General features: G+C 38.7%; 1 protein-coding gene across 1 annotated transcript; it reads right to left on the reverse strand.

Moving 5' to 3' along the window:
- Positions 1-13774: 13774 nt before the first annotated feature.
- LOC131243370 (protein IQ-DOMAIN 3) lies at positions 13775-23831 on the reverse strand. Its single transcript, XM_058242689.1, has 6 exons — positions 23661-23831; positions 22543-22641; positions 22051-22362; positions 17087-17314; positions 15419-15538; positions 13775-14814 (listed from the first exon to the last, which is right to left on the reverse strand). Exons 2-6 carry the CDS (start codon positions 22615-22617, stop codon positions 14101-14103), a joined length of 1449 nt encoding a protein of 482 aa, XP_058098672.1. The 5' UTR covers positions 22618-22641; positions 23661-23831; the 3' UTR covers positions 13775-14100.
- Between the last annotated feature and the right edge of the window lie 577 nt (positions 23832-24408).

Raw genomic sequence — 24408 nt, forward strand, 5'->3', positions numbered from 1 at the left:
TTGAGGTAAGTAAGGAACCAGTTCCAACTGCTGTTATTCTCTGATTCTCCAATACCAAAAGCAACAGGAAAGATACGATTGTTGTCATCCAAGGCTGTAACAACGAACAGAACACCCTTGTACTTACCTTTTAGATGCGTCCCGTCAACGGCCAAGACCCTTCACAAAGATGTTTGAAAACTTCTAACGCACTGTCTGAGCGTAACAAAACATCTCTCGAACCTCGTTATCTATGGATTCACAAGTAGGGCAGTCACTGTCCCCAGGTTCGCCCTCTTCAACTCATGTAAGTACATCAGGAGTTCTTTGTAAGAGTCTTCATAAGACCTCATTACGCGTTTGATTGCAATCTCTTTAGCGCCCCATTCCTTCTTATAACTAATAAGAATATTATACTTTTCTTGCATTGCGAATATAATGTCCTTCGGCCTTAATCCAAGGCGTTGCTCAATGCGATTAACAACTAGTTCACTGGCTAGCTTACTGCTTACTTGCCGATGATCACTCTTCATCCATGACATTTCACATGTATGTATGGACGTGTAAGTCTTAATCTTAAATATCCTCGCATCATTTACCCTAGATGCATATACCCTAAATTCACACTTATCTTCTATACACGCCACAATGAATTTCTTGGATATGGAATACATGACCATGTATTGAAAGTTGTTACGAATTGCAAATTAGCTCAAAACATACTTACACCAGCTCTTGTCCTTAAATGTTTGGCTAACGGCTATATCAATCAGGTCATCAAGTGGATATGAATATAGTGACATGTCTACATTGGTGAAACTAACATCCTTAAAAGGCACAATGGCATGGCCAGTGATAAAGTCTGATGTTCGAGCCTGCTCGGGTAATGGAATGTCGCTTCCACTTACATTTATGGCGTTGGATGTTGAGGGCAAATATACTCTTGTATATGAAGGGGCGACGACACATTCACTTCTGAGCTTGAAGTCAACCGAAGCGCTCACTTGACTTGTCATGAAGTAACACGCTGTATAGTCTCGATGAATAAAGGGATGTAGTGATCCGAATGCCCCGACTGTGCTGCCAAGAACATTCTAACATCTTCGTCATCTTCAATTACAGTCAGAGGGATTGATTCGTTTGACCAAGGGTATAATGCTTTCAACCTAATATCATAATCTTCAGGCGTACTCTTCACAATCTTGTACATTTTAGATAGAAACTCATTATATGTAGTCCCAACACCTACAATAGTAGGTTTTGAGTTTCCACCTTTGCACGTGTATCGATTGTTTTCGCTTAATAAGTCCCCACCATATGAGCATAGGATGATTATCGAAGACATTTTCTGAAAGCAAACACAAAGATATAACTCGTTTAGTATTCACATGTATAAAGGTGGATTTGACCGAGTAGTAAGAAATCCACCATTGTACTAGGTCAAATATGACCGACTTATTAGTCAAAATTTTAAAGTTCTTAATCACAGAGATGTATTCCACTCAGTTTGCGATGATTTTCACTCACTTCACGTTCATTTTCTCTCACTTCTAACTCAATTTTACTCACTTCATGATAAATTTCACTCACTTCTCGGTCCTGAAGTGATTGCAATTGACTACGGCATGAATGAAATTGAGTGCAAACTGATTGAAAATGACTGGGAAGTGAGTGTAATTGACTACGAAGTGAGTGAAAATGACCGCGAAGTGATTGAACTTGAGCGCAAACTACTTGAGAATGACCGTGAAGTGAGTGAACTTGAGTACAAACTGATTGACATTGACCGCAAAGTGAGTGAAATTGTTCGCGAAGTGAACGAAATGACCGATGAGTCGGTCATATTTGAGTGAAAATGACAAATAAATGTGTGAAATTTATCAATAAGTGCATGAAATTGACCGAAAAGTTCATTACATTTACTGCGAAACATCGTCAAATTGACCGCTCACTTCTTGAAGTTGACGGTAAAATGCGTGCAATTGACCGAGTAGTGCATGAATTTGACCGAATAAATTCAGTAAATTGACTGAGAACTTCATGAAATTTACTACAAAACTTCATCAAATTGATCGCGAACTTCTTAAAGTTCATTGGATAACCACGTGAAATTGACTTAGAAGTGCGTGAAATTGACTTAGAAGTGCATGAAATTGACCACGTGAAATTAACCGCAAACTTCTAGATAAATTCTTCAGATTTTAAACATCCTTACCTCCCACAGCCTCCGTATCAGTGAAATCCATGTTCGAGAAGAAGAATAAGAGTGCGTTGATGTGAAACACGTTCTTCGGAGAAAAGTCTTCAAGATTTCACGTTTATCAATGCATCCACGTCCTCTTAGAAAAAGAATGCAGGTAGCCTTGAGTAGAATGGAATATGGAAGATGTAATGTGATAGTAGGATGGAGATTCTATGGAGATTTAATGAAGAAAATGGGTAAAAAGAAGGAATAGGGATGATAGAAATGAGTTCGGACGTATATTGAGGTGTAAGGGAGAGAACGGAGTGAAATTGAAGAAGTAGGGGAATTTTCCACCCGTGAAAAGTCGTCCATATAGTAAGTATAGATTAATACTAAGAGAGGGAGCGGATAAGGTGAGACCCTGGATCCACCCAGGTGGGTGGAACCGCTGACTGTGGGGCTCACATTCATGTATGTGCCTTAAATCCACACCATCCAACCATTTTTAAAGCTCATTTTAGGGCATGATACCGAAAAGAAGCTGACTCAAATCTTAGATGGACCACGCCACAGGAAACAGGAGTGATTGAATCCCTGCCATTAAAAACTTTTATGGATTCCACTGTAATGTTTATTTGCCATCCAACCTATTGATAAGATGAAGAGACCATACAGATATTGACCCTATCAACGGGCTGGCGTGGCTGACCTAAGTTTTGAGCCAGCTTCTTTTTTGGGAACATGCCCTAAAATGAGCTTTCAAAATGGTTGGACGGTGTGGATTTAATGCACATACATGGCTGTGAACCCTACAGTCAGGGTTCTCACCTAATCCGCTCCCATCATTTTCGGACCAGGGCGTGGTCCCGGTGGGACCCACCTGCCAAGGTTTATAGATATGTGCTGCGAAGCCTCTTCATCCTGTAATCTTATTCCAATTCACCTGCCAGATCCATGTGACCCTGGCCATAGCCGTTGGAATTGAATGGTCCTTGATTTGTATTGTATCCTCGGTTTCTGTCCATTCATCACCTGTGAGACCCGCCGTCGATGGACCTAAAGTATTAAATCCTTCATATCTAACATCACCACAGATCCTGTCCATCTAATATTCTGTTCTTTCCTCGCTGGAGAGTGTGGACAGACGAAGACTTTTTTTTTTTTTAATTATTAAATTTATGGGGAAGGAATCATTTGATACGGCTTGTGGGTTGTTTTTTTTTTTTTTTAGTTCATCAACGAAAATTTAAGCTACAAGTATGGAGTTTTAGCCGATGGATTTAGACCATCCATCATACAGTTTCCACCTCCCATTTCCATGCAATCTCTCTTACAGAAAAGCTTGGATCGGATAATCCTTACCATCCAAGCCATAGTTAGGGAAACAAACAATCCATATGAATTATACCTACACAAATAATATGATAATGGATCTAGGCCTTCTATCACGTGGTTCCGACCTTTGGTTGTCAATCCATTGCAAAATCATTTAAGTGGTCCTAATCATTCAGTTAATGACTAAGGGAAATTGATGGTCCGGTTAGATTATATTATAAATAGTTCATCAATTGATCTAGACCATCTATTATGGCAGTCTAACCCTTGATTGCCTTTCAAAAATTCACTTTGGTGTTTGGTCAGATAATTCAAACCAGCTTAGAGAAATAAATGGTCCATTTTTATTATAGTGTTTATACCTAGCTAACCACGGCCAATTGAATGATCTACAAGGTACTGTGTGGCAGTCTAGCCGCAAGTAGTGTGGATGAACTTCAAAATGTGAAGAGTTAGATATGTATACATATGAAAGAATTAAATGTTAGAATTTTATTAAAAATAGCTTTTTATGAAAAAAAATTCTATCCAAACAATTCTCTATCAATCATCAATTGCTATTCTCACCGTAGGTAACTTACGTAGATACAAGAGCCTAATTACATGAGTACTTTAATAATGTTTCTTATGTAAGGATCCTAACATGAAAATTCTAGTAAACCTTTCTAGGCACTAGCATATGCTTGTATGGATGATCAAAGAGATTCACATGATCAATTACCAAAATCTCTCACAATACAAAAACTTATGTACAACTACCGTTTCCTAAAAAGATATAAAAGAAGTACTCGAAGAAGAGTTTTGGACCTTTGCCACACACAATTAATCAATCTTTATAGCGCAACGCTGCTAATCTTAGTTTTAGCTTTTTAATTTAGATATTTCACTTCTGTCTAGCCACATTGTAGCAAGTCTGAAATCCATAATTTAATTTGTATTTACACTTTCTAACACATTGCCACAATATACTTTAGGAGTAGGTTAAATATCCGCGACCTCCGTTGTCGGATCTCACTAATCACCGAGTCTTTACTTGGTAGATTACACCAGTCATATCCTATAGACTGTACATCTCGGTTGTTTTGTCCACATAAACAGTAGTAGATAATTATTTTTATTTCTCTGCTTAATTTTTTTTTTTTTTAACATTACTGATTGTACCGTTCATATTCTTAGTTAATAAAACTGGCAATTCAATCTTAATTTTAGATATTATTCATCCATTATTACATTACTAAGAAACCTAAAAATGCTATCAAGAAAAGTCTTTAGTGCTCGCAAAAAAATTCCATTTTAAAGGACTAACCATCCATTTCTAAATTACCTAATCGTTGTAATATTGATGACTAAACAATCAGATCAACATTTACAAGTCTGATCCTAATCCAGCTAATTTGGTACCTGAGAATCAACTCGAGTCGAATACGACTTTGGCATGTCCAATACTATTCTTAATCAGACATACTTAACTGAATTAAGGCCTTTCATAACATGTGTGACTATGTGTATAGATTGAACAACAACACTATGGATACTTTAATTATTAATTTAGACCATTTATCATCTGAATCCCACCTTTTCAAAAAATTTGTCTATCCTTATAAGAAAACATTCCTTTATTCACATGATCCAATTGATGGCCAAGGAAATGGACAGTTCATATCTACTACATTATAATCACAAATCACAGACTATGCATGGTGTACGATCCCATATTTGATTCCCCCTCTTCTTAGAAAAACAACTTTGGTCAGATGATCAGTCCAACTAATGGTTAGGCAAATGGATACTCCATTTCCATTATACAAGAAAATATTATGGTCATTGATGTAGAACATCCCTTACATGGGTCTCACCTTTCATTGCTCATCCCTCACCAAAATCCCTTTCAATGAATTATCCTAACCAGGCAATCAATGGTTAGGGAAATCAAAAACATATTAATTATACTACAAGAGGTATACTAATTAATCTAAACCATTTATGATGTGCTCCTACTTTTCATTATTCATTCCTCTTAAAGAATCATTTTGCTTGATTGTCCATTTTTATTATACTACAAATGGTCCAATCATTGATCTAAAACATCCACCAAGTGGGTCGTACATTTGGTCGCAATCCATCACAAATAATCATTTTGGTCCAATGATCCTTAATTACCATGCAATCGATGCCCAAGGAAATGGACAGTCCATGAGATTATGTTACAAATGGTCTTACTATAGTCCGAACCGTCCATCATGCATTCCAATATTTGATTGCCCATGTATCCAAAAACCAATTTTGGTAAAATGATCTTAATTGTTCGATCAATGGACATGGAAACAGACAATTCAATCAATTGTCCACAGTTTCCACTTTTGGATGTTCATCCCTTAGAAAAAGACACTTCAGCTGGATGATCCTAACTATCTAATCAATGACTAAAGAACTTGATGATCCATGTTGATAATACTAGAAAATGTTCGATCATTGATTGTTGCCATCCATCACCTCAAAGCCTTTGGTTGGATGGGTGAAAGAGACTACGGACCCATAAGAATTTATCATTTTGGTTTTGCTACGTTGGCATATGTAATGGCATGGGCATTAGCTGACTCATACGTACACACCTGTGATCTTAGCAAAGCTATATATTAAAAAATAAATAAATATCCTTCAACGGTTGCATCTAAGATTTTTAAAAGAATCTATGATTTTATGGAATTTTTTCAGTATGTGAATAATTTCCAACCTTTATCTGGAGACCTAAACAGTCTAAAATTCTATTTTCTAACAAAACAAGAAGTAGCAGTTTTCCAAGCAGATTTTTGTCTCCTTGTGTGGTGTTTTTAACAATGTCGAATAAAAATAAGTATAATGGAAAACTTGTTTTAAAAGTCAGGCCCCAAGAAAATATTTTCAAAGGAGTGACCCACCTAGTCTATTCTCACTATCACCAAGGAAGCCCAAGCTTATCAAGTCCCCTCATAAAATAAAATTTTATTTCATACTTTCTTCTCTGGGAAATTGTTTAGATATAAAAAAATGTTTAACCTTAGTTTAGGGCCTATTTGCATACATTGATTTCATTTGGATTATATAGATAACATAATGATTATCTAATTATAATTTTCATGGTCATTGTAGAAAATAAATTTCATAAATGGAGTACTTGTTTTGACAACAAGTGGAATCTCAAATTCTTTAGACAAAAGTCACTTTACTTCTTTACCTAAAGAATTATGACCGTAGATAAGAGTAATCATCACTGTGTGGAATCCACATATCCAAACAACCCAATTGTCTTTGTAGAAAAAAAAAACAAAAGAAGTTCATTTCCACATGAATTCCACTTAATGTATGGGCTCGAAATGATTGCCTATTAGGGTTGCCAATGAGCTGGGCTTGGGCCTACCAAAATGAAAATTTTGAATAGTCCTCGCCTGACAGCCCGCCCGAAACGGTTAAAAATCCGGTTCGAAGGCAACACTAGGGCCGGCTCATTGATAGCCCTATTGCTAATAATTTATAAGTTTTATTAATGACCACTTACAATACGATGTAGTATATCAAATTTCTCAAAAGTCAAAAGTATTCAATTATTTTCAGAAATACATATTAGAACTAGATAATCAGTTGTATAAAAGAATCAAAGTGTTGATGACATATACTGGTAAAGAGTATACATATCAGTTATCTTCAAATAACATTTTGAAAATATTGACATTGCTCAACAATACACCATGCCCTATACTTCTCGGAAAAAATGGTGCAGCTAAAATAAGAAATAAAACGTTTCTAGAGACAGGTCCATGATGACTCACACAATCTATAGAAGGAAGATACACTACTTATGGTCATTTTTATGTTAAACAAAGTTCCTATCAAAATTGGTTCATAAAATGCCTTAAAAATTATAGACCGATAAGAAACCGACATTAGGTGATTTACATCCATGAAGTTTATTGAGTCATATTTTAATTTTTACTTCAAATAGAAGCAAGCTAGATAGAAAATAATAATAATTGAATGCATATTTATTCAATATTCTATTCGTTCAAAAGGATATGTGGTAGTGTAGGCAGATTGTTAAAGTCTGTTGATATACATTGATACACCATCTTCTAAAGGTTCAAGCTTTTAGAGCAAGCGATTATTTCATATGGTATCAGAGAAGAATGTCTTGTGTTCGAATATTAGATGCCTCCCTAATATATTCTCTCACATGGGGCTGTTTATGGTGCGAGTTGTGAGTGTCCCTCCACCATTGCCCAGTATGTTCTCGTGCAGAGTTATACCCTACATGTGCGAGGGAGTGTTAAGGTCCCTTGATATACATTGATACACCATCCTCTAGAGGCTCAAGCTTTTAGAGCAAATTGTTATTTTAACATGATATCAGAGTGTAAGGTCTTGTGTTTGAATATCAGAAGCAACAAATATTCCTCCCTTAATATATTGTCCCACTGCGGGGGGCCGTTTGTTGTGTGAATTGTGAGCGTCCCTCCACCCTTGCTCATTATGTTCCCGTGCAGAGTTCCACCCCGCATGTGCAGGGGAGTGATAAAGTCCCTTGATATACATTGATACACCATCATATAATGGCTCAAGCTTTTAGAGCAATTGGTTGTTTGACAAGTTGTGAGTATCCCTCCACCCTTGCCCAGTATGTTCTTGTGTGGAGTTCCACCCATCGCATTCGAGTGACCGTTAAGGTCCCTCGATATACATTGATACACTATCCTTTAGAGGCTTGAGCTTTTAGAGCAAATGATTATTTGACATGATATTGGAGCAGAAGCTCTCGTGTTCCCGAGAGCAGCAAATATGCCTCTCCCTAACATACTCTTCCACGGAGGTTATTTATGGTATGAGTTGTGAGTGTCCTTCCACCCTTGCTTAGTATATTCTCGTGCGGAGTTCCACCCTACACGTGCGGGGGAATGTTAAAGTCCCTCAATATACATTGATATGCCATCCTCTAACGGCTCGAGCTTTTAGAGTAAGTGGTTGTTTGACATGGCATCAGAAACAAAGGTCAAGTGTTTGAATCCCGGGGCAACAAATATGCCTCTGTAATATATTCACCCATGAGAGGCCAGGAAACTCAAGTTCGGCAAGGGGTTTGGGAAATCAATGTTCCCTTGTGGAGCTCCACCCCTCACGTGTGGGGGAGTGTTAAAGTCCATTGATATACATTGATATACCATCTTCTAAAGGCTTGGGCTTTTAAAGCAGATGGTTATTTGACAAAGACCATGGTAGATTGATTGAAATTGAATTTCAAAATATAATATTTATGGTAGTTACCCTAATAAAATAAAGTCTGTGATAAAAACATAACTTAATTAAATGTCCAAAGTAGTTTAAGAAAGTAGGAGTAGTAATCTAAATAATGAAAATCATAGCATTTCTACCATTCGTGAGGTTAGCGGGAGAGCGTCAACTAGTGTTCCTATGCTACGACAAAGTTTGCAATATATAATTTCTGAAAGACATTTTGAATAGAAGGTAAATTGTACTCCTATATCACAGTAGATGAAGATGTACCCAATTCGTATCAAGACGTGCTGACATCTCCAGACTCTGAAGATAAGGTTCTTGAGATGAATTAAAAAAACTGATTCTATAAAGAAAAATCATCTTTGGAAACAAGTTGATATTCTAGTTGGCCTCAGAAAATGCAAATAAGTTGGTGTTCAAAATCAAAAGGATACATATGGTTTAATTGATAAGTATAAAACTATTTCAGTGGTAAAAAGTTTTACGCAAGTGAAAAGTGTTGATCGTGAAGAAACTTTCTCACTTGTTGTCAAATTTACATCAATTCACACCATTTTAACTTTTGTAGCATGCCTTTACTTAGAATTAGATTAAATAAATGTAAAGACCACTTCTTTGAATAGAGATTTGTAGAAAAAAAAAACATTTATATAGAATAATTAATAGGATATGTTGAAAAGAGTCTAGCAAGCAATTTCTATAAGCTCTTAAAGTCTATCTACAAGTTGAAATAATTGTCAAGAAAGTGGTGCATAGATGAAGTGGAGTCCAATAGAACAGTAATTCAATGAAAGATTCAATTACAAGGGCTTACTCAGGATTAAGTCCGACAGAAGGATGATGCATGTCAATGACACAGCTTCTCTTGCATGGATTTTGAAGGTTATCCTTGTTTGATCAAAATCATATGACTAAGGCAAATTTTCCATTGATGAATCAACTCTACTTTCTAGAAATGCAAAATTCTTTTGAACGCCAATCTAGATTGCATTTAAAACTACTATCCAACACATGGAACATCCTTCAAAAACCCAAAAATTCAACTCAAATGTCCACCAGGTCAGGTTGACTTGAAGAGTCGACTGAGTTTGTACCTGACTCAGCAAAACTGCAGCTAATAGGATGCTGTCTGGATGCTTGCTCTTGGGACCCAGGTTACCTGGGATCGAATCACTAGGGATATCCTTGGTGACTGACTCACATATGTGGTGGGTTTTGATTGGGCTATGTGCCGTTGTCAGAAATGGAGACCACGCAAAACATGTTTGAAAGATATTTAGTACAGCAGCACGTGACCCAATCAAATCTGGAAGCGGATTAAGTGAGACCACGGCCTCATCCAAGACAGTGCAGCCCTTACTGTGGGCCCACCTTGATTAGGAAGCGGATTAAGTGAGACCACGGCCTCACCCAAGACAGTGCAGCCCTTACTGTGGGCCCACCTTGATTTATCTATTCTATATCCACGCCGTCCATCTTTTTTTCCAAGTCATTTTAGTGCATGATCCCAAAAACAAAGCAAATTCAATTATCAGCTGGACCATACCATGGGAAATAGTAGCGATTGACCACTAATGGGCCAACAAAAGTTTTGGATCAAGCTGATATTTGTTTTTCCCTTCATCCAGGTTTATGTGATCTTATCAAGGGATTGGATGGAAAATAAACACTCCGGAAACATTAAGGTGCGCACTAAGAAGTTTTTAATGGTAGAGTATTCAATCACCACTGTTTCCTAGAGTATGGTCTACCTGAGATTTGGATCTTCTTCATTTTTGTGATCATGCCCTAAAATAATCTGGAAAAGCCGAATAGATACATCAAGGTGGGTCCCACGGTAAGGGCCGCACCATCGTGGGTAAGGCCGGGTTCTCACCTTATCCGCTCCCATCAAATCCTGCCACGTCGGATCACCGGGGATATCCCTGATGATTCACCGGGCAACCGGCTTCCTTACACTTGTTGCTTATATGTCTTAGTTTGAGTTCTACACTTTGCAATTTTATTTGTAACAAAAATGAGAGTTGACTGGTTAAGTAGGCGAGTGAGTTGGTTTGGGTTACTATGAGTGGTATCAAGTTGAATGAATTTTCAAGTAGACTCAGTGAGTCTCATCAAGTCCAGACCGAGTCATGCTCAGGAGCGAGTTCGCGAGCTCACCTGGAACTCACCTCGAAATCTTGTCGAGTGGAGTTGATTCAGCCAAGTCTCGAACGAGTTGATTCAGCCAAGTTTCGAATTGACCCACCGTGTTTTAGAGCTATGAACATGGAATTCCAAAATCAAGAGAAGTTGTATGAAATCATTTCTCCCAGCAACTCTTAACAATATCAATTGATTTCCTTAACATCATCTCAAAGACAGATGATCCATTGCTATCAAAGCATCATACTGGGTTGGTTGGGACTTCAATCATATGCCATCATTTCTAAGATTCATTATTACTTTGGGATTCATCCACCGGAAGATTGTATCAAAAGTAACACAGGATATCTACATCATCCAAGATCAGTCATTGGTCTGGAAGCCGCATGTTCTCCATCTGCATCACAGCTACTTTCAACCTACCTTGTAGTCAGTGATCAATTCCAGCAAATGGCCAATGTGCCCATTGAGAACTTGAGAAAAACCAACTACAGCCTTGATGAAATGATGATGGAGACACCATAGAAGATAGGACAGTGTAGATGAGAAAAAAAAGCTTAGGAATCAAACTTAAAGAAACCACAAGAAATCAAACACATGCGCCCGGTATAGCTTGAAAACCCAAGTTTCAAGATGCACTTGGCTGGGGTTTTGATACTGGCATCATAGAGCATCTTTGATATGTTGTGTTTTTGTAATAAAAATAAAAGTTACTTTTAAAAAGTAAATAAATATATTAATTATTTAAACTTTTCATAAATAGTGTGTATAGCCAGTCAGTAAGAGAATGAGTTTTTGCTTATGCAACCAGGGTTTAAATCTCCTTGAGGACCGTTCGCACACGCGTGCATGGCATGGGCCGCTTGGACGCTTTTTGGCACTTTATTATGCGCACTTTGCAATGAATAGAAAGAGCCTTAGTCTTTTTGGTATAAGGTTCAAACTTTTTGGGCCATGGTGCAACTGGAATTGAATTAGGGTTTACCATGATGTTTTATTAATTTTGTATTGATTGAGAGTAGCTGTGACATGATTGTACATGTGACACCTATGCCACGTGTCGCTCATGTGGAAACAGTATTATATTGTTGGATGACTTTTTCTGATTAAAAGGAATAGAATAACTTTCATGGGACAAAGGGTCATATCCTTTCATGGAAGAATGTTGTTTGCAGCGGATGGGTGTAGATGTCTTGAAGAGGCACATTGGTATCTCTTCAAGGAAAACTCCATGACCATTCAATTGCTATAAATTCTGGATATGATAATCCAGAAATATTAGTACATTCTCCCTATTTTCAGATATATCATCCATTGTGAAGTTCTCTTGAATTTGATCTTTTGTTGTGTTTGTTCAGAACTTTTTAAAGGCATATCGGTGTCAAAACTAGAGATTTATTCAACACTTATATGTGCAAATTTTCATGTTGAAATTTGGATTGAGAGTTCATTGTATCCTGAAGACAATTTATAGATTTCCTTCATTTACACCTGTTGCTGGAATTACTATAAAAATGGCAGCAAATCTGTCTTGAGAAATTGACTATTCAAGTCAATCCTTGAACCCGATAAATCTGATCATTTCATTATCTTTTTCATCTATCCTCCGTTGTGTACTAGATTCTTTGATTTCTAACACGATAATGATTCAGGATTCCTGACGGCAATAAACGCTAGCATGGAATCTCATTGGACTTGCATAGTTGATGTAGACGAACAACTCCAGTGGCACCTCCAGCAGGGACCTGATGCATGCAGAAGGGTTACCTGCGTTTTGTATACATTCTACGCAGTCGGATGTACTCCCATTTCAGATACATTACTCGTGACTTTCGTGGACCAAAGCATACGAACAGATCAAGCTTACCTGGATCGTGGATCACTTCAGGAAATGATACGGGAATGGATACATGGTACACTACTCTCCAATGAGTGGAATGCTACAGGTAGCATGTGAGTCACTCCAACGCATCCTATTCATGCAATATAGTTTTACACATGAATACATATTGCAATTTATATATGAAATGGAGAATGTAAATAAATAGAAGTATAAATCTCTATGTTGTATATATAAATTTGCATTAACTTAGTCCATTTTTGGGTTGCTAGAAATAGCAATCTGAATCACAAATGACCCATAATCCGGATCACTTAATCTGGAGCGGAAAATGTGTGGGGCGGAGACGAATGCTTTATGTAACATTAGAGCAGACGCTGCTCAAATATCGTCATTGGTTACCTTGGCTCCCCCAGCTTCATCTGTTGTAGAGATTTAGGCGTGTGCTGGGATGACACTTGGGCTACCTTGGCTCCCCCAGCTTCATTGGGTTACCTTGGCTCCCCCAGCTTCATCTGTTGTAGAGATTTAGGCGTGTGCTGGGATGACACTTGGGCTACCTTGGCTCCCCCAGCTTCATTGGGTTACCTTGGCTCCCCCAGCTTCATCTGTTGTAGAGATTTAGGCGTGTGCTGGGATGACACTGGAGAGCAGTAGTTCGGATGCGTTTTGAACCCAAATTACTATACCATTGTGTTTCATGACTGATATATGATTGCAGGTGGAAAAGGGGGTAAAGCTATTCCGAATGGCATGATGCATTTCTATTTTTCTACACCTCCCACTGTAATTTATCACCTTCTATTCTGTCAAAGTATCCATTCCACTCGCAATTTGAGGGCATCATTCTGCATCTCAGATTGTAGCCATGCACACCAGCACCCTTGACTGACCTACCATTTAAACCATAGAAATTGGAAGTCTTTAGGATAGGGAGGCGGTTAAAAAAGGCCCAAAGAATCAACACCATATCTACTTGTTTTTGAGCATGGCTTCTCAAATCAAATAAACCAATTCAAATTCAATAGAAGAAATCACAAGGTGGAACATATACTATATATTGAAATAACTGAAGAATAGATCCTCAACAATCCCAATAAAAGAGAGAAAATCACAGTCATTTGGAAAAGCAGACTGAATTGGGTATTCTCACACAATCTTATGAGCTCCAATCTACCCAATAAAACACCAACAAACAAATTAAAAAAAGGGTATTCTCACAGCAATAATTCAAGTGCCAAAAAGGCCACAAACGTGTCACAAAGACAATTATCCCAAATCAATCACAACTACAAATAATCACAACCCGTTTCTCCCTTTCTTCTTTTCAACGTTTATCTAATGTTGTCTGCTACCTGCTTCCTCCATTGCTCACAGAGCCCCCTGCATGGACACCAATGTCTTTTAGAACACTGCTGTCTATCTTGGGAGGACCAGAATGTCGCCTGGTTCCAGCTGGTGCTGGTGATGCTGGGAATGACAGCCGCTTCTTCACCGAGCTCGCTGATCCTCTCTCGGGAGTTACTTGCTTGTCCCCTAATGGGCTGGGCAGTCGGGATTTTGCCCGTGCAGACTCTGTGGGTGCCATGTAACTTGGTACAGCTGGGGAGCTTGCCAGGCTTTCATCATCCCTCACTGACGACCCTGCAATGCTATGCCTCCTGTGCCGCTCAGACTGCAAGCTGAGCATGCTCCTTGAGTCATCCTCTGGGGCCCACCCACTGCGTGGGCTTGCTAGCTTTGTCTTCCCTGCAACTGACAACGCCTTGGAGGGAGGCGTTGATGGGGACTGACGGCTGGCGGGCCGGCTCAATTTTTGGGCCACAGGAGAAGGCTTCTCAGACTTGATATCCCGGCGAGCATATGCTTTGCTGATTTCGCCTCCGACACTATGGCTCACACTCTTCACAGATGAGTGAGAGTCATTGAGTTCTTTCTCTGTTACGGTCCGGCTCTCCCATGGCCGTGCTGCCATCCAACGCTCCAACCAGCTCCAACCCCAGTGTGGATTGTTTGGATCTGTGAACATTGGGTTTGCTGACCTCGATGAATTCTTCCCCGGTTGCTGAAAATATGCCAAGTAATTCCCATTGGATCATACATGGAAACAATGGAAAGTAACCATGAAAAAAAAAAAAAAAAAGGTAGAACAGAAGCAGTAGGGAGAGTGAGTGCTACTACTCCATGGTGCACATGGTCGTGCACATGGATGACCACAGTAAGGTGAAAAACCACAACAATCAAGCAATTCTCGATGTCAATTTGTGGACTTCAAATGTATGGTGAAAATCAAAAGATGGCAACAGTCCATACTCAAAAGGAAAATCAGATGCTGGTATTATTCAATCAGAGTGAGCGGTTGCCATACAAGTGGCCATCCACAGCAGGGCCAACCAGTTGGATGATCCGGATTCACCGACCATACAGTATGTGCTGTGGACTGGCAATGCACCATGATTGGTTTGTTACACAAAACTGGAAAGCCCCTCTAAAAATCAGAACTAATCCATGGAACCCAAGAGTAACAGGAAGTTTATGAACTTGAGGAAACAAGTGATATAAACAAAGACACGTACCTCACAAGAAAATGCACATATTCAAAACTAATTCAAAGTATGATGTTAATGTAGTAACTGAAAAATGTAAAAATAGGTTTAATATGTATTTACCTGATGAGAAAATGCATATGCCAGTGCTCTTTCTCTTCTTATAGCAGCCTCATGCTTGCTTAGTAGACTTGCTTCGATTTGTTCTTTGGATTGCATACTATCATCCCATTCGTCTCCCATCTGTTACAGAATTAAGAAGATCATTAGCCTGCTAATGCTGTACTTGTTTAGGGTTCAACAGACCTGATGGGCAAGAAGAGAGTAGTGCTGGGGGGAAAGCAACTACTGTAAACAGTGATATATATATATATATATATATATATAAAGGACAACATGATTTTCAGTGAATTTCCATAAAATAGCTTACTTCTGGAGTGGAGATCCAGTATTGGAAATCCATCAAATTTATTGATTTGATCTCGTCGAAAAGAAAACTTTTATGCATTTTCAAAGTATCAATAACAATTTATATTATTAAAGATGTTGTTATAGGTAATGTTATTTTAGAAAAACACTAAGAATTATAAGAAAACAAGAACTTTTCTCAAGTTTCAGAAATTTATGGCACTGATATGTAGAGTTATATACAGTGCATGCCATCATTGTCATCACCGTCGCCATCACCATCACTATCATTGTCGTTGTCATTCTCGTCCTCTTCCTCCTCATCATCATCATAGCTTTGTCCTAGCTATTTGAGGTTGGTTTTATGGATCCTCTTTCAACAATCAATCATATCCATGGTACTATCCTTGGTAAGTAAAAAATCCTTCATACCCTTTCTCACCATGCTCCAAGTCCTTTTGGGTCTTCCTCTCATCCACTTCTCAGGCCTACCTAATCAACGTTAACCTCCTTACTAGAGCTATCTACAGTCTCTGTGTCATATAATCAAACCATCTCAATCTACTCAACATCATTTTCTCTTGCTGGGAATAGTTCGAGGCTAGCTTTCAAATGACACCATTCTTGATTCCATCCTCACAAGCCTTCCCATACATCCATCCCAACATCCTCATATTTGCAACACTCAAATCTCTGGTCTTTTGGCACAACTGGTCAAACATCTGCCTGACAATTGCATCAAAAAGAATTCACACGCTTGAAATAAAATTGTCGAACTCCATATAGAATAGGTGGCATTCATTATAATCAGACCAATCTACGAAACAAAAGTCAGAAATCAGCTATTAGACAAATGAAATTAAAGGTTCTTCAGAAAGCGTCATGACAGCACAGTCACACTATCATCTAAGGGCAAATTCAGATACATGGAATCCAAGGCAAAAAGAAAGGAAAACAAAATAATTATCAATGACTATTTCCATAAGAACTATTGAAACATGGATTCCAATTTTGAATTGTTATTTGGGTAGCAAGTGAAATCTGATATCCTCTCACAATACGCACATAGTTTATAGTGCCAAGAATCCAAATTATGGAAAAGTGTAATGATTGCTTGCTAGAATCCACTCATTTATTTGCTATCCAAGCAACACAAAGCATCATATCAAAGAAACACCCTTTTACTTTCCGCTATTTGACATGGAATCCACAGTTTCCAAGAAAAAACAAGAGTGTCAAAATTCAAAATCTCAAGGGTTAATGTTGCAATTAACATAAAACTATTTCTTCATTCTCACATAAGTAGTCAGCCATTGCTAAGAATAATTGAATGCAGCAATTTTTTCCTGACATGTAAAAAGAACATAAGGCAACAGGACTTACTGAGGCTCTCAAATTTTCAAGCTCGTTCTCACGTTTCAACAGCAATTGCCGCTGAAGAGCCTGATTCTCCTCTGACATCCGGATCCTCCTCGAACGGATTTGTGATTGCACTCTAGCCAGTGTCTGCATGCAACGTAGTGTGGTGGTGGCTTGACGCTTGACAGCATGTCCATGTATAAGTGATTTCAACCTAACCAGCCCTCTCAAAGCCCGCAATGCTCTCCTTGCCTGAAAAGAAGATTGCAACCACACACCAAATTCAAACATCATGAAATTCACAATGGAACATCAAGTACTGCAAACAACAAAAGAACCAGTAAATATGATACCTAAAGAAGGGAAATGACTGAAAGCACAGGAAATTAAGGAACCACAACCATTATTCATGAGAGAGAGATGGCGAAACTTTATGAAACAGAAGAAATGTCTATTGTAATGCATAAAATTGTGATTGTAAGAGAACAATTGACACTCAAAAGCATTCAACTAGCATTTTCATTGAAGATGGCCACTAGAGGATCGTATCGTACCGAAAGACAAGACGCAGTGCAAGAGAAATTCCCAATCTTTCAGAAACTTATTTAGCTTACGATTTAAAAGTAGCAAGTGAGGAAAGCTCGATCATCAGGTAGTCACAACTAGGGGTGCACACGGTTCGGTTCGGTCCAGTTTTGGGGTGAGACCGGAACCGAACCGTTCCCTACGGTTCTAGGATTTTTGGAACCAGAACCGAACCATGAAAACCGGTTCGGTTCTAGATCGGTTCCACGATTCTGGGCTTTTTAAACTCCATCCCAATTGCACTTTTTTTTAACAATACTATTAAGGTCTTGGAGCCATACAATCGGGAGTGAATGGATGGGAATAACTTCGTATCAATTCTTGGACGGTTTGGATGTTTTACACACTAGAGATGTGGACACATATATGGCAGTTGAATGGTAACTTATCATCCAACTACTTACGTGGGAGACCTCTTTTTTTTAATAACCTACACGATGCAATCAGACACTAGATACGTGGCTTGCATGTAACAGAATCCAAACCATCCAAATAATGGGACCCACTTTAGATGGGATAGAGCTCCAAATTTAGATTCATTAGACAATTCTAACCTCTGATCAATGGACATTTTCATGTTGATTTGGACCGTCGAAGATTTCTCACTATAACGGTCCATCAAATGTCCACGAATCAGCCAGTTAAGATCATATGCTAAATGATGATCCTTCGATACTGGGCCCACTAGTTGGACTAGGGGTGCACACGGTTCGGTTCGGTCCAGTTTTGGGGTGAAACCGGAACCGAACCGTTCCCTACAGTTCTAGGATTTTTGGAATCGGAACCGGACCGTTAGCACCCTAGAACCGAACCGGAACTGGACCGTGAAAACCAGTTCGGTTCCACGGTCCTGGGCTTTTTAAACTCCAGCCCAATTGCACTTTTTTAACAATACTATTAAGGTCTTGGAACCATACAATCGGGAGTGAATGGATGGGTTCGTATCAATTCTTGGACGGTTTGGATGTTTTACACACTAGAGATGTGGACACATATATGGCAGTTGAACGGTAACTTATCATCCAACTAGTTACATGGGAGACCTCTTTTTTTAATAACCTACACGATGCAATCAGACACTAGATACGTGGCTTGCATGTAACAGAATCCAAACCATCCAAATAATGGGACCCACTATAGATGGGACAGAGCTCCAAATTTAGATTCATTAGACAATTCTAACCTCTAATCAATGGACATTTTCCTGTTGATTTGGACCGTCGAAGATTTCTCACTATAACGGTCCATCAAATGTCCACGAATCAGCCAGGTAAGATCATATGCTAAATGATGATCCTTCGATATTGGGCCCACTACTTGGACTAGGGGTGCACACAGTTCTGTTCAATCCAGTTTTGGGGTGAAACCGGAACCGAACCGTTCCCTACGGTTCTAGGATTTTTGGAATCGGAACCGGACCGTTAGCACCCTAGAACCGAACCGGAACCGGACCGTGAAAACCAGTTCGGTTCCACGGTCCTGGGCTTTTTAAACTCCAGCCCAATTGCACTTTTTTAACAATACTATTAAGGTCTTGGAACCATACAATCGGGAGTGAATGGATGGGTTCGTATCAATTCTTGGACGGTTTGGATGTTTTACACACTAGAGATGTGGACACATATATGGCAGTTGAACGGTAACTTATCATCCAACTAGTTACATGGGAGACCTCTTTTTTTAATAACCTACACGATGCAATCAGACACTAGATACGTGGCTTGCATGTAACAGAATCCAAACCATCCAAATAATGGGACCCACTATAGATGGGACAGAGCTCCAAATTTAGATTCATTAGACAATTCTAACCTCTGATCAATGGACATTTTCCTGTTGATTTGGATCGTTGAAGATTTCTCACTATAACGGTCCATCAGATGTCCACGAATCAGCCAGTTAAGATCATATGCTAAATGATGATCCTTCGATACTGGGCCCACTACTTGGACAGTTCAATTTAAGGTACATGTGTGCCACGTGTAATGATACTGATGTACATGGGACGTAGCCACACCATCAGATTGACTCGACAATGCTGTTTGCTGAGCTTAGAATTCAATTCAATGTACATCTACTTTGTTGAATTTGAATATGTTGTTTTGACCGTTCATTAGATGTCCACCAATCAATTAGTTATGACCTACGTTCATTAGATGTCACGGTTCGAATCTACGGTTCCTGTAACAGTTCGGATCCACGGTTTGTGAGGTTCAGATCTATGGTTTGTGTAACGGTTTGGATCAACGGTTCGATTTGATTCTACAGGGCACTAAATCGGAACCGATCCGTAATCAACGGTTTTGGAAATTTTGGAACTGGAACCGAACCGTTAGCACCCTAGAACCGAACCAAACCGGACCGATCCAACGGTTCCGGTCCGGTTACACGGTTCCTACGGTTCGATGTGCACCCCTAACTTAGACAATTCAATTTAAGGTACATGTGTGCCACGTGTAATGATACTGACCGTACATGGGATGTAGCCACACCATCAGATTGACTCGACAATGCTGTTTGCTGAGCTTGGAATTCAATTCAATGTACATCTACTTTGTTGAATTTGAATATGTTGTTTTGACCGTTCATTAGATGTCCATCAATCAGTTAGTTATGACCTACGTTCATTAGATGTCACGGTTCGAATCTACGATTCCTATAACGGTTCGGATCCACAGTTTGAGAGGTTCGGATCTACGGTTCATGTAATGGTTCAGATCAACGGTTCGGTTCAGTTCTACAGGGCCCTAAACCGGAACCGATCCGTAATCAACGGTTTTGGAAATTTTGGAACCGGAACTAGACCGTTAGCACCCTAGAACCGGACCAAACCGGACCGATCCAACGGTTCCGGTCCGGTTACACGGTTCCTACGGTTCGATGTGCACCCCTAGTCACAACCAGCCAATAATTTCTCACTCTCCCTCAAGCCTATAGAGCAATCCTAATAAAAAGGATGAGTGTAACCGCAGACTCAGATCTGATAGTATGAACATGGATAACATCACATCAACCAATTTAACCAGTATCAAATTGAGCACCATATCTTATGATCTTAAGAAATCACTTCCCACGTGCAACAGATGAGGAAAAAAAAAAGTCCCCATTAAAATTGCCTTTTACTTGAAAAGTCCCTCAACATACCAAACCCAAAGGCATCTGAGGGCCTATTTGGATAGGAGGTACACTAGGGAAAGGCAAGCAAAAGCAAAGTCATGACACAAGATGGTAAACCAACATCAGCGCTAGGGGAAGGAAACCCTTTGCACTTGTTTGTTTTGATACCTTGTCTGTAAAGGTCTTTTTTCTATTTTTTATTTTTTATTTTAAAAAAAAAAAAAAGAAAAAAAAAAAAAGGAAATGTATCGGCTCCGTATCAACCCATTACAGGCCTTTTTTTTTTCTCCAGAATAGGCGTTATAGCTCTGTATCGCATACCAGCTCTCACCGTTACTGTTATGTAATGGGACTAATGGCTGTTACGGCTGTTATGTAACCTTTTTTAACACCATGCTAGATGTCCTTTTCCCTTGGAACCAGAGTCATGATGTTGGCTAATAGTGGCAAAAATAGTATAACATCTCTAAGCATTTTGGTTAGAGCTTATTCTTCATGAGGTGGACATCGTGAGCCCTGTAGGCCCACAGCACTTTTATTTTCAACCCTCCCTCAGTGAGGATGTTGAGATGGATGAGTGGCAAGATGAGGAAAGATAAAAATAAAAAAGAATGCATTTGAGGGATCATAGGAGTAGCACCAATAAATAATAAAATGAGGGAAAGAAAATTAGATGATTTGGTCATGTGCAATAAAGACCAAAAATTGTGCCAATTAGGAGTAAGTGCAAGTTCAAGGTATCAAAAGGGCAAGGGGAAGGCCCAAAAGGATGTGGGTGGAGGTAGTAAGAAAAGGCTTGATGACCTATGGTCTAAGTGAAATTATAGCCATTGATAGGGTGGAATGGCAGAACAGGGTTCTCTGTAGAACACCCCAATTGTCAGGATAAGGCTTAGATGATGACGATTCTTCCTCCCTTAGTGACCCATAGATGTGTGTCTAACAGAAGCTTAAGATGGGGCTGTATCAAGAAGTCAGCTAACTTCATGCATTGCAATATACCAAAATTTAATAACTATTTAAGACATCAGCTCATTAGGTAACAAGGTCTTTTCATCCCTACAGTATTTTTTTTATATAAAACTTGTGCGAAACCATCTCACAGGGTAAAGTCATAACCATTTCTAGGGGAAAATACAAAAGAAAAAGGTAATCAATGCTTTTTCTTTTTCTCAATGGAGGAAGCGGGCATTTGATCATAAGCATCTCCAACCATATTTTAGAATTACCCATGAAAGAATTATAACAAACAGAACAATAGGAGTTAAGTTAAAAAGATTTTATACCAGGTATCCTCGGAACGCTGTCTGGATCTTGATTGCCGCCACTTCTTCTCTCGATTTACCAGAGAAGCGCGGCACAGTCGTGAGCCGAACGACCTCCGCAGCAGCATGAGCAGCAGCAACAGCAGCCTCGGCAGCAACAGCAGTGGCAATCGCCACAGAGTAAGCATGCTTGTTCTGTTCTTGCTCTGCCTCAGAAAGTTTCACCTCCTCAGAAGGAACAGGAGGTGGTGCTACAGTTTCTACCGTAGAAGTGCAAGGATCCAATTGCTTTGATTTTCCAAAACCCCATTTCTTCTTAGATTTGATTGGTTTCTAGTGAACAAAAAAGAAGAAACCAACATAAGAAAAGACATCAAATCTGGTCTTTCTTCTCCTTAGATTTAACTAGGATACATATTACTTTTTAATATAGGAAAAAAGAAGAAGAAAGAAAGACAGAAAGAAAGAGAAGAAAAAGACTCATTTAAAAAAAAAACTTAAAAAAAGGCAAACCTGTTCTTTCTTCTCCTTAGATTCAGGGCTCAAGGCCTTCTTTACTGCATGAAACCAGTTCCCTTTCTTACCCATCTTCTTATCATTCCTCAATTTGAACTAGATAGACAAAAAATAAAAAATCAGCAAATTCAGCATAGCTTGCTTTAGTATATATGCCAAAGAAAAAAACCATAGAATTTATATAAATCAATAAAGATCTAGGAAAGGAGAGAGCAGAATGAGACAAATAATCAACAAATCTCCGACAAAAACACAACCTGTCGAGAAAGAATGGAGGGCCGAAAATTTTAAACAGAGAATAAAAAACCATATTAAAAGAAGAAAAACCAATTCATTTTTCAGTGCAAGACAGACAAAATAAATACCCAAGTGCTGAAATTGTAATATCTTTCAAATTCTCTTCATTGATATCCAAATTCAGAGAAAGGCACGAAAAAACAAAAAAAAATTGTTTCTTCCAATCTAACACAGAGAGAAAGAATACCCAAGTGCTGAACTTGCAAGATCTTTATTAGAAAATAAAAAAAAAAAAAAAAAAAGCACCTCCAATTTCCAAAGTCAGGAAAAAGACCACAATAAGAGGGACAAAACATATTAAAAGAAGAAAACCCAATTCATTTTCCAGTGCAAAACAGAGAGAAAAAAAAAAAAAAAAACCGAGTGCCGAAATTGTAAGATCTTTCAGGTTCTCTTCATTGATATCCAAAGTCAAAGCTTAAAAAAAAACAAAGCCATTTCTTCCAATCTAGCACAGAGAAGGATTACCCAAGCGCTGAAATTGCAAGATCTTTATTAGAAAACAGACCACCTCAAATTCCCAAAGTCAGGAAAAAGACCACATTGAGAAAAAAAAAAAATCACATCTTTCACCAATCTAAAACAGAAAACAAACCCAAGTGCAGAAATTGCAAGATCTGAAAATGAAAACGAGAAAAGAAGATTTTTTTTTTTAAAAAAAAAATCTGCAATTTCGAGAATAGAAGAACTTTACATAGATCTGTAGACCAAAAAGGAAATAGTAATCCAAGAAAAAAAGTGCATCTGAAAGAAGAAAGACAAGATCCCAACAGCCCCCATCTTTTATTTCAGATCCAAAGCAACATACGAGAACATACCAAGCAATGGAATCGCCAGATCTCTCCCTCTCTCTCTCTCTCTCTCTCTCAAACAAAAACCCAACAACAAAAAAATAAAAGATCTGGCCTTTTTAATCCCCTTGAAGGGGAATAAAAAAAACCAAATCTTCCAAAGAAAAATCAATGATAGGAAAGGAAGAGGCACAGCTGGGATTCGTGAGGACCAATCTTATTCTGGGTTAGGAAAGGTGGGCCCACTTCTTAAAAATTCTCATTTGACAACAAAAAAGAGCTGTCTTTGTTTCCTCTCTCAACCACTGAGATTATTAGATCAACGGTCAAAAATCATAATTCTCTCCTTTGTTTCTTCTATTTTCTTCGGGTGACTCACATGATACTCCGACACCGTGTTTCATACGCAGGCACTAGCGAAAGCTGATTGCGTACTGAGTAAACTCTGTGGGGTCCATCGTTATTTATATATTTTATCCACTACGTCCATCCATTTTAAAATAAAATTTTAGAGATTTATCCCAAAAATTATGTATATCCAAATCTCAAGTGGACCACACCATAGGAAATACTGTGAATTGAACGTCTACACTTGAAGAATTCTTGAGGCCACGGACGTTTTGGATCAAGCTGATATTTGGTTTTTCCATCCATCCTTGTCTATGTGATCTTATGAACAGGTTGGATGATAAATAAACATCAATGTGGGCCCTATAAAGGTTTCAACCATGGAAATTAGTATTCCCACTGTTTCCTATGGTGTGGTCCACTTGAT

The sequence above is a fragment of the Magnolia sinica genome, chromosome 4 (genome assembly GCF_029962835.1).
Source record: "Magnolia sinica isolate HGM2019 chromosome 4, MsV1, whole genome shotgun sequence".
Classification (NCBI taxonomy): domain Eukaryota; kingdom Viridiplantae; phylum Streptophyta; class Magnoliopsida; order Magnoliales; family Magnoliaceae; genus Magnolia; species Magnolia sinica.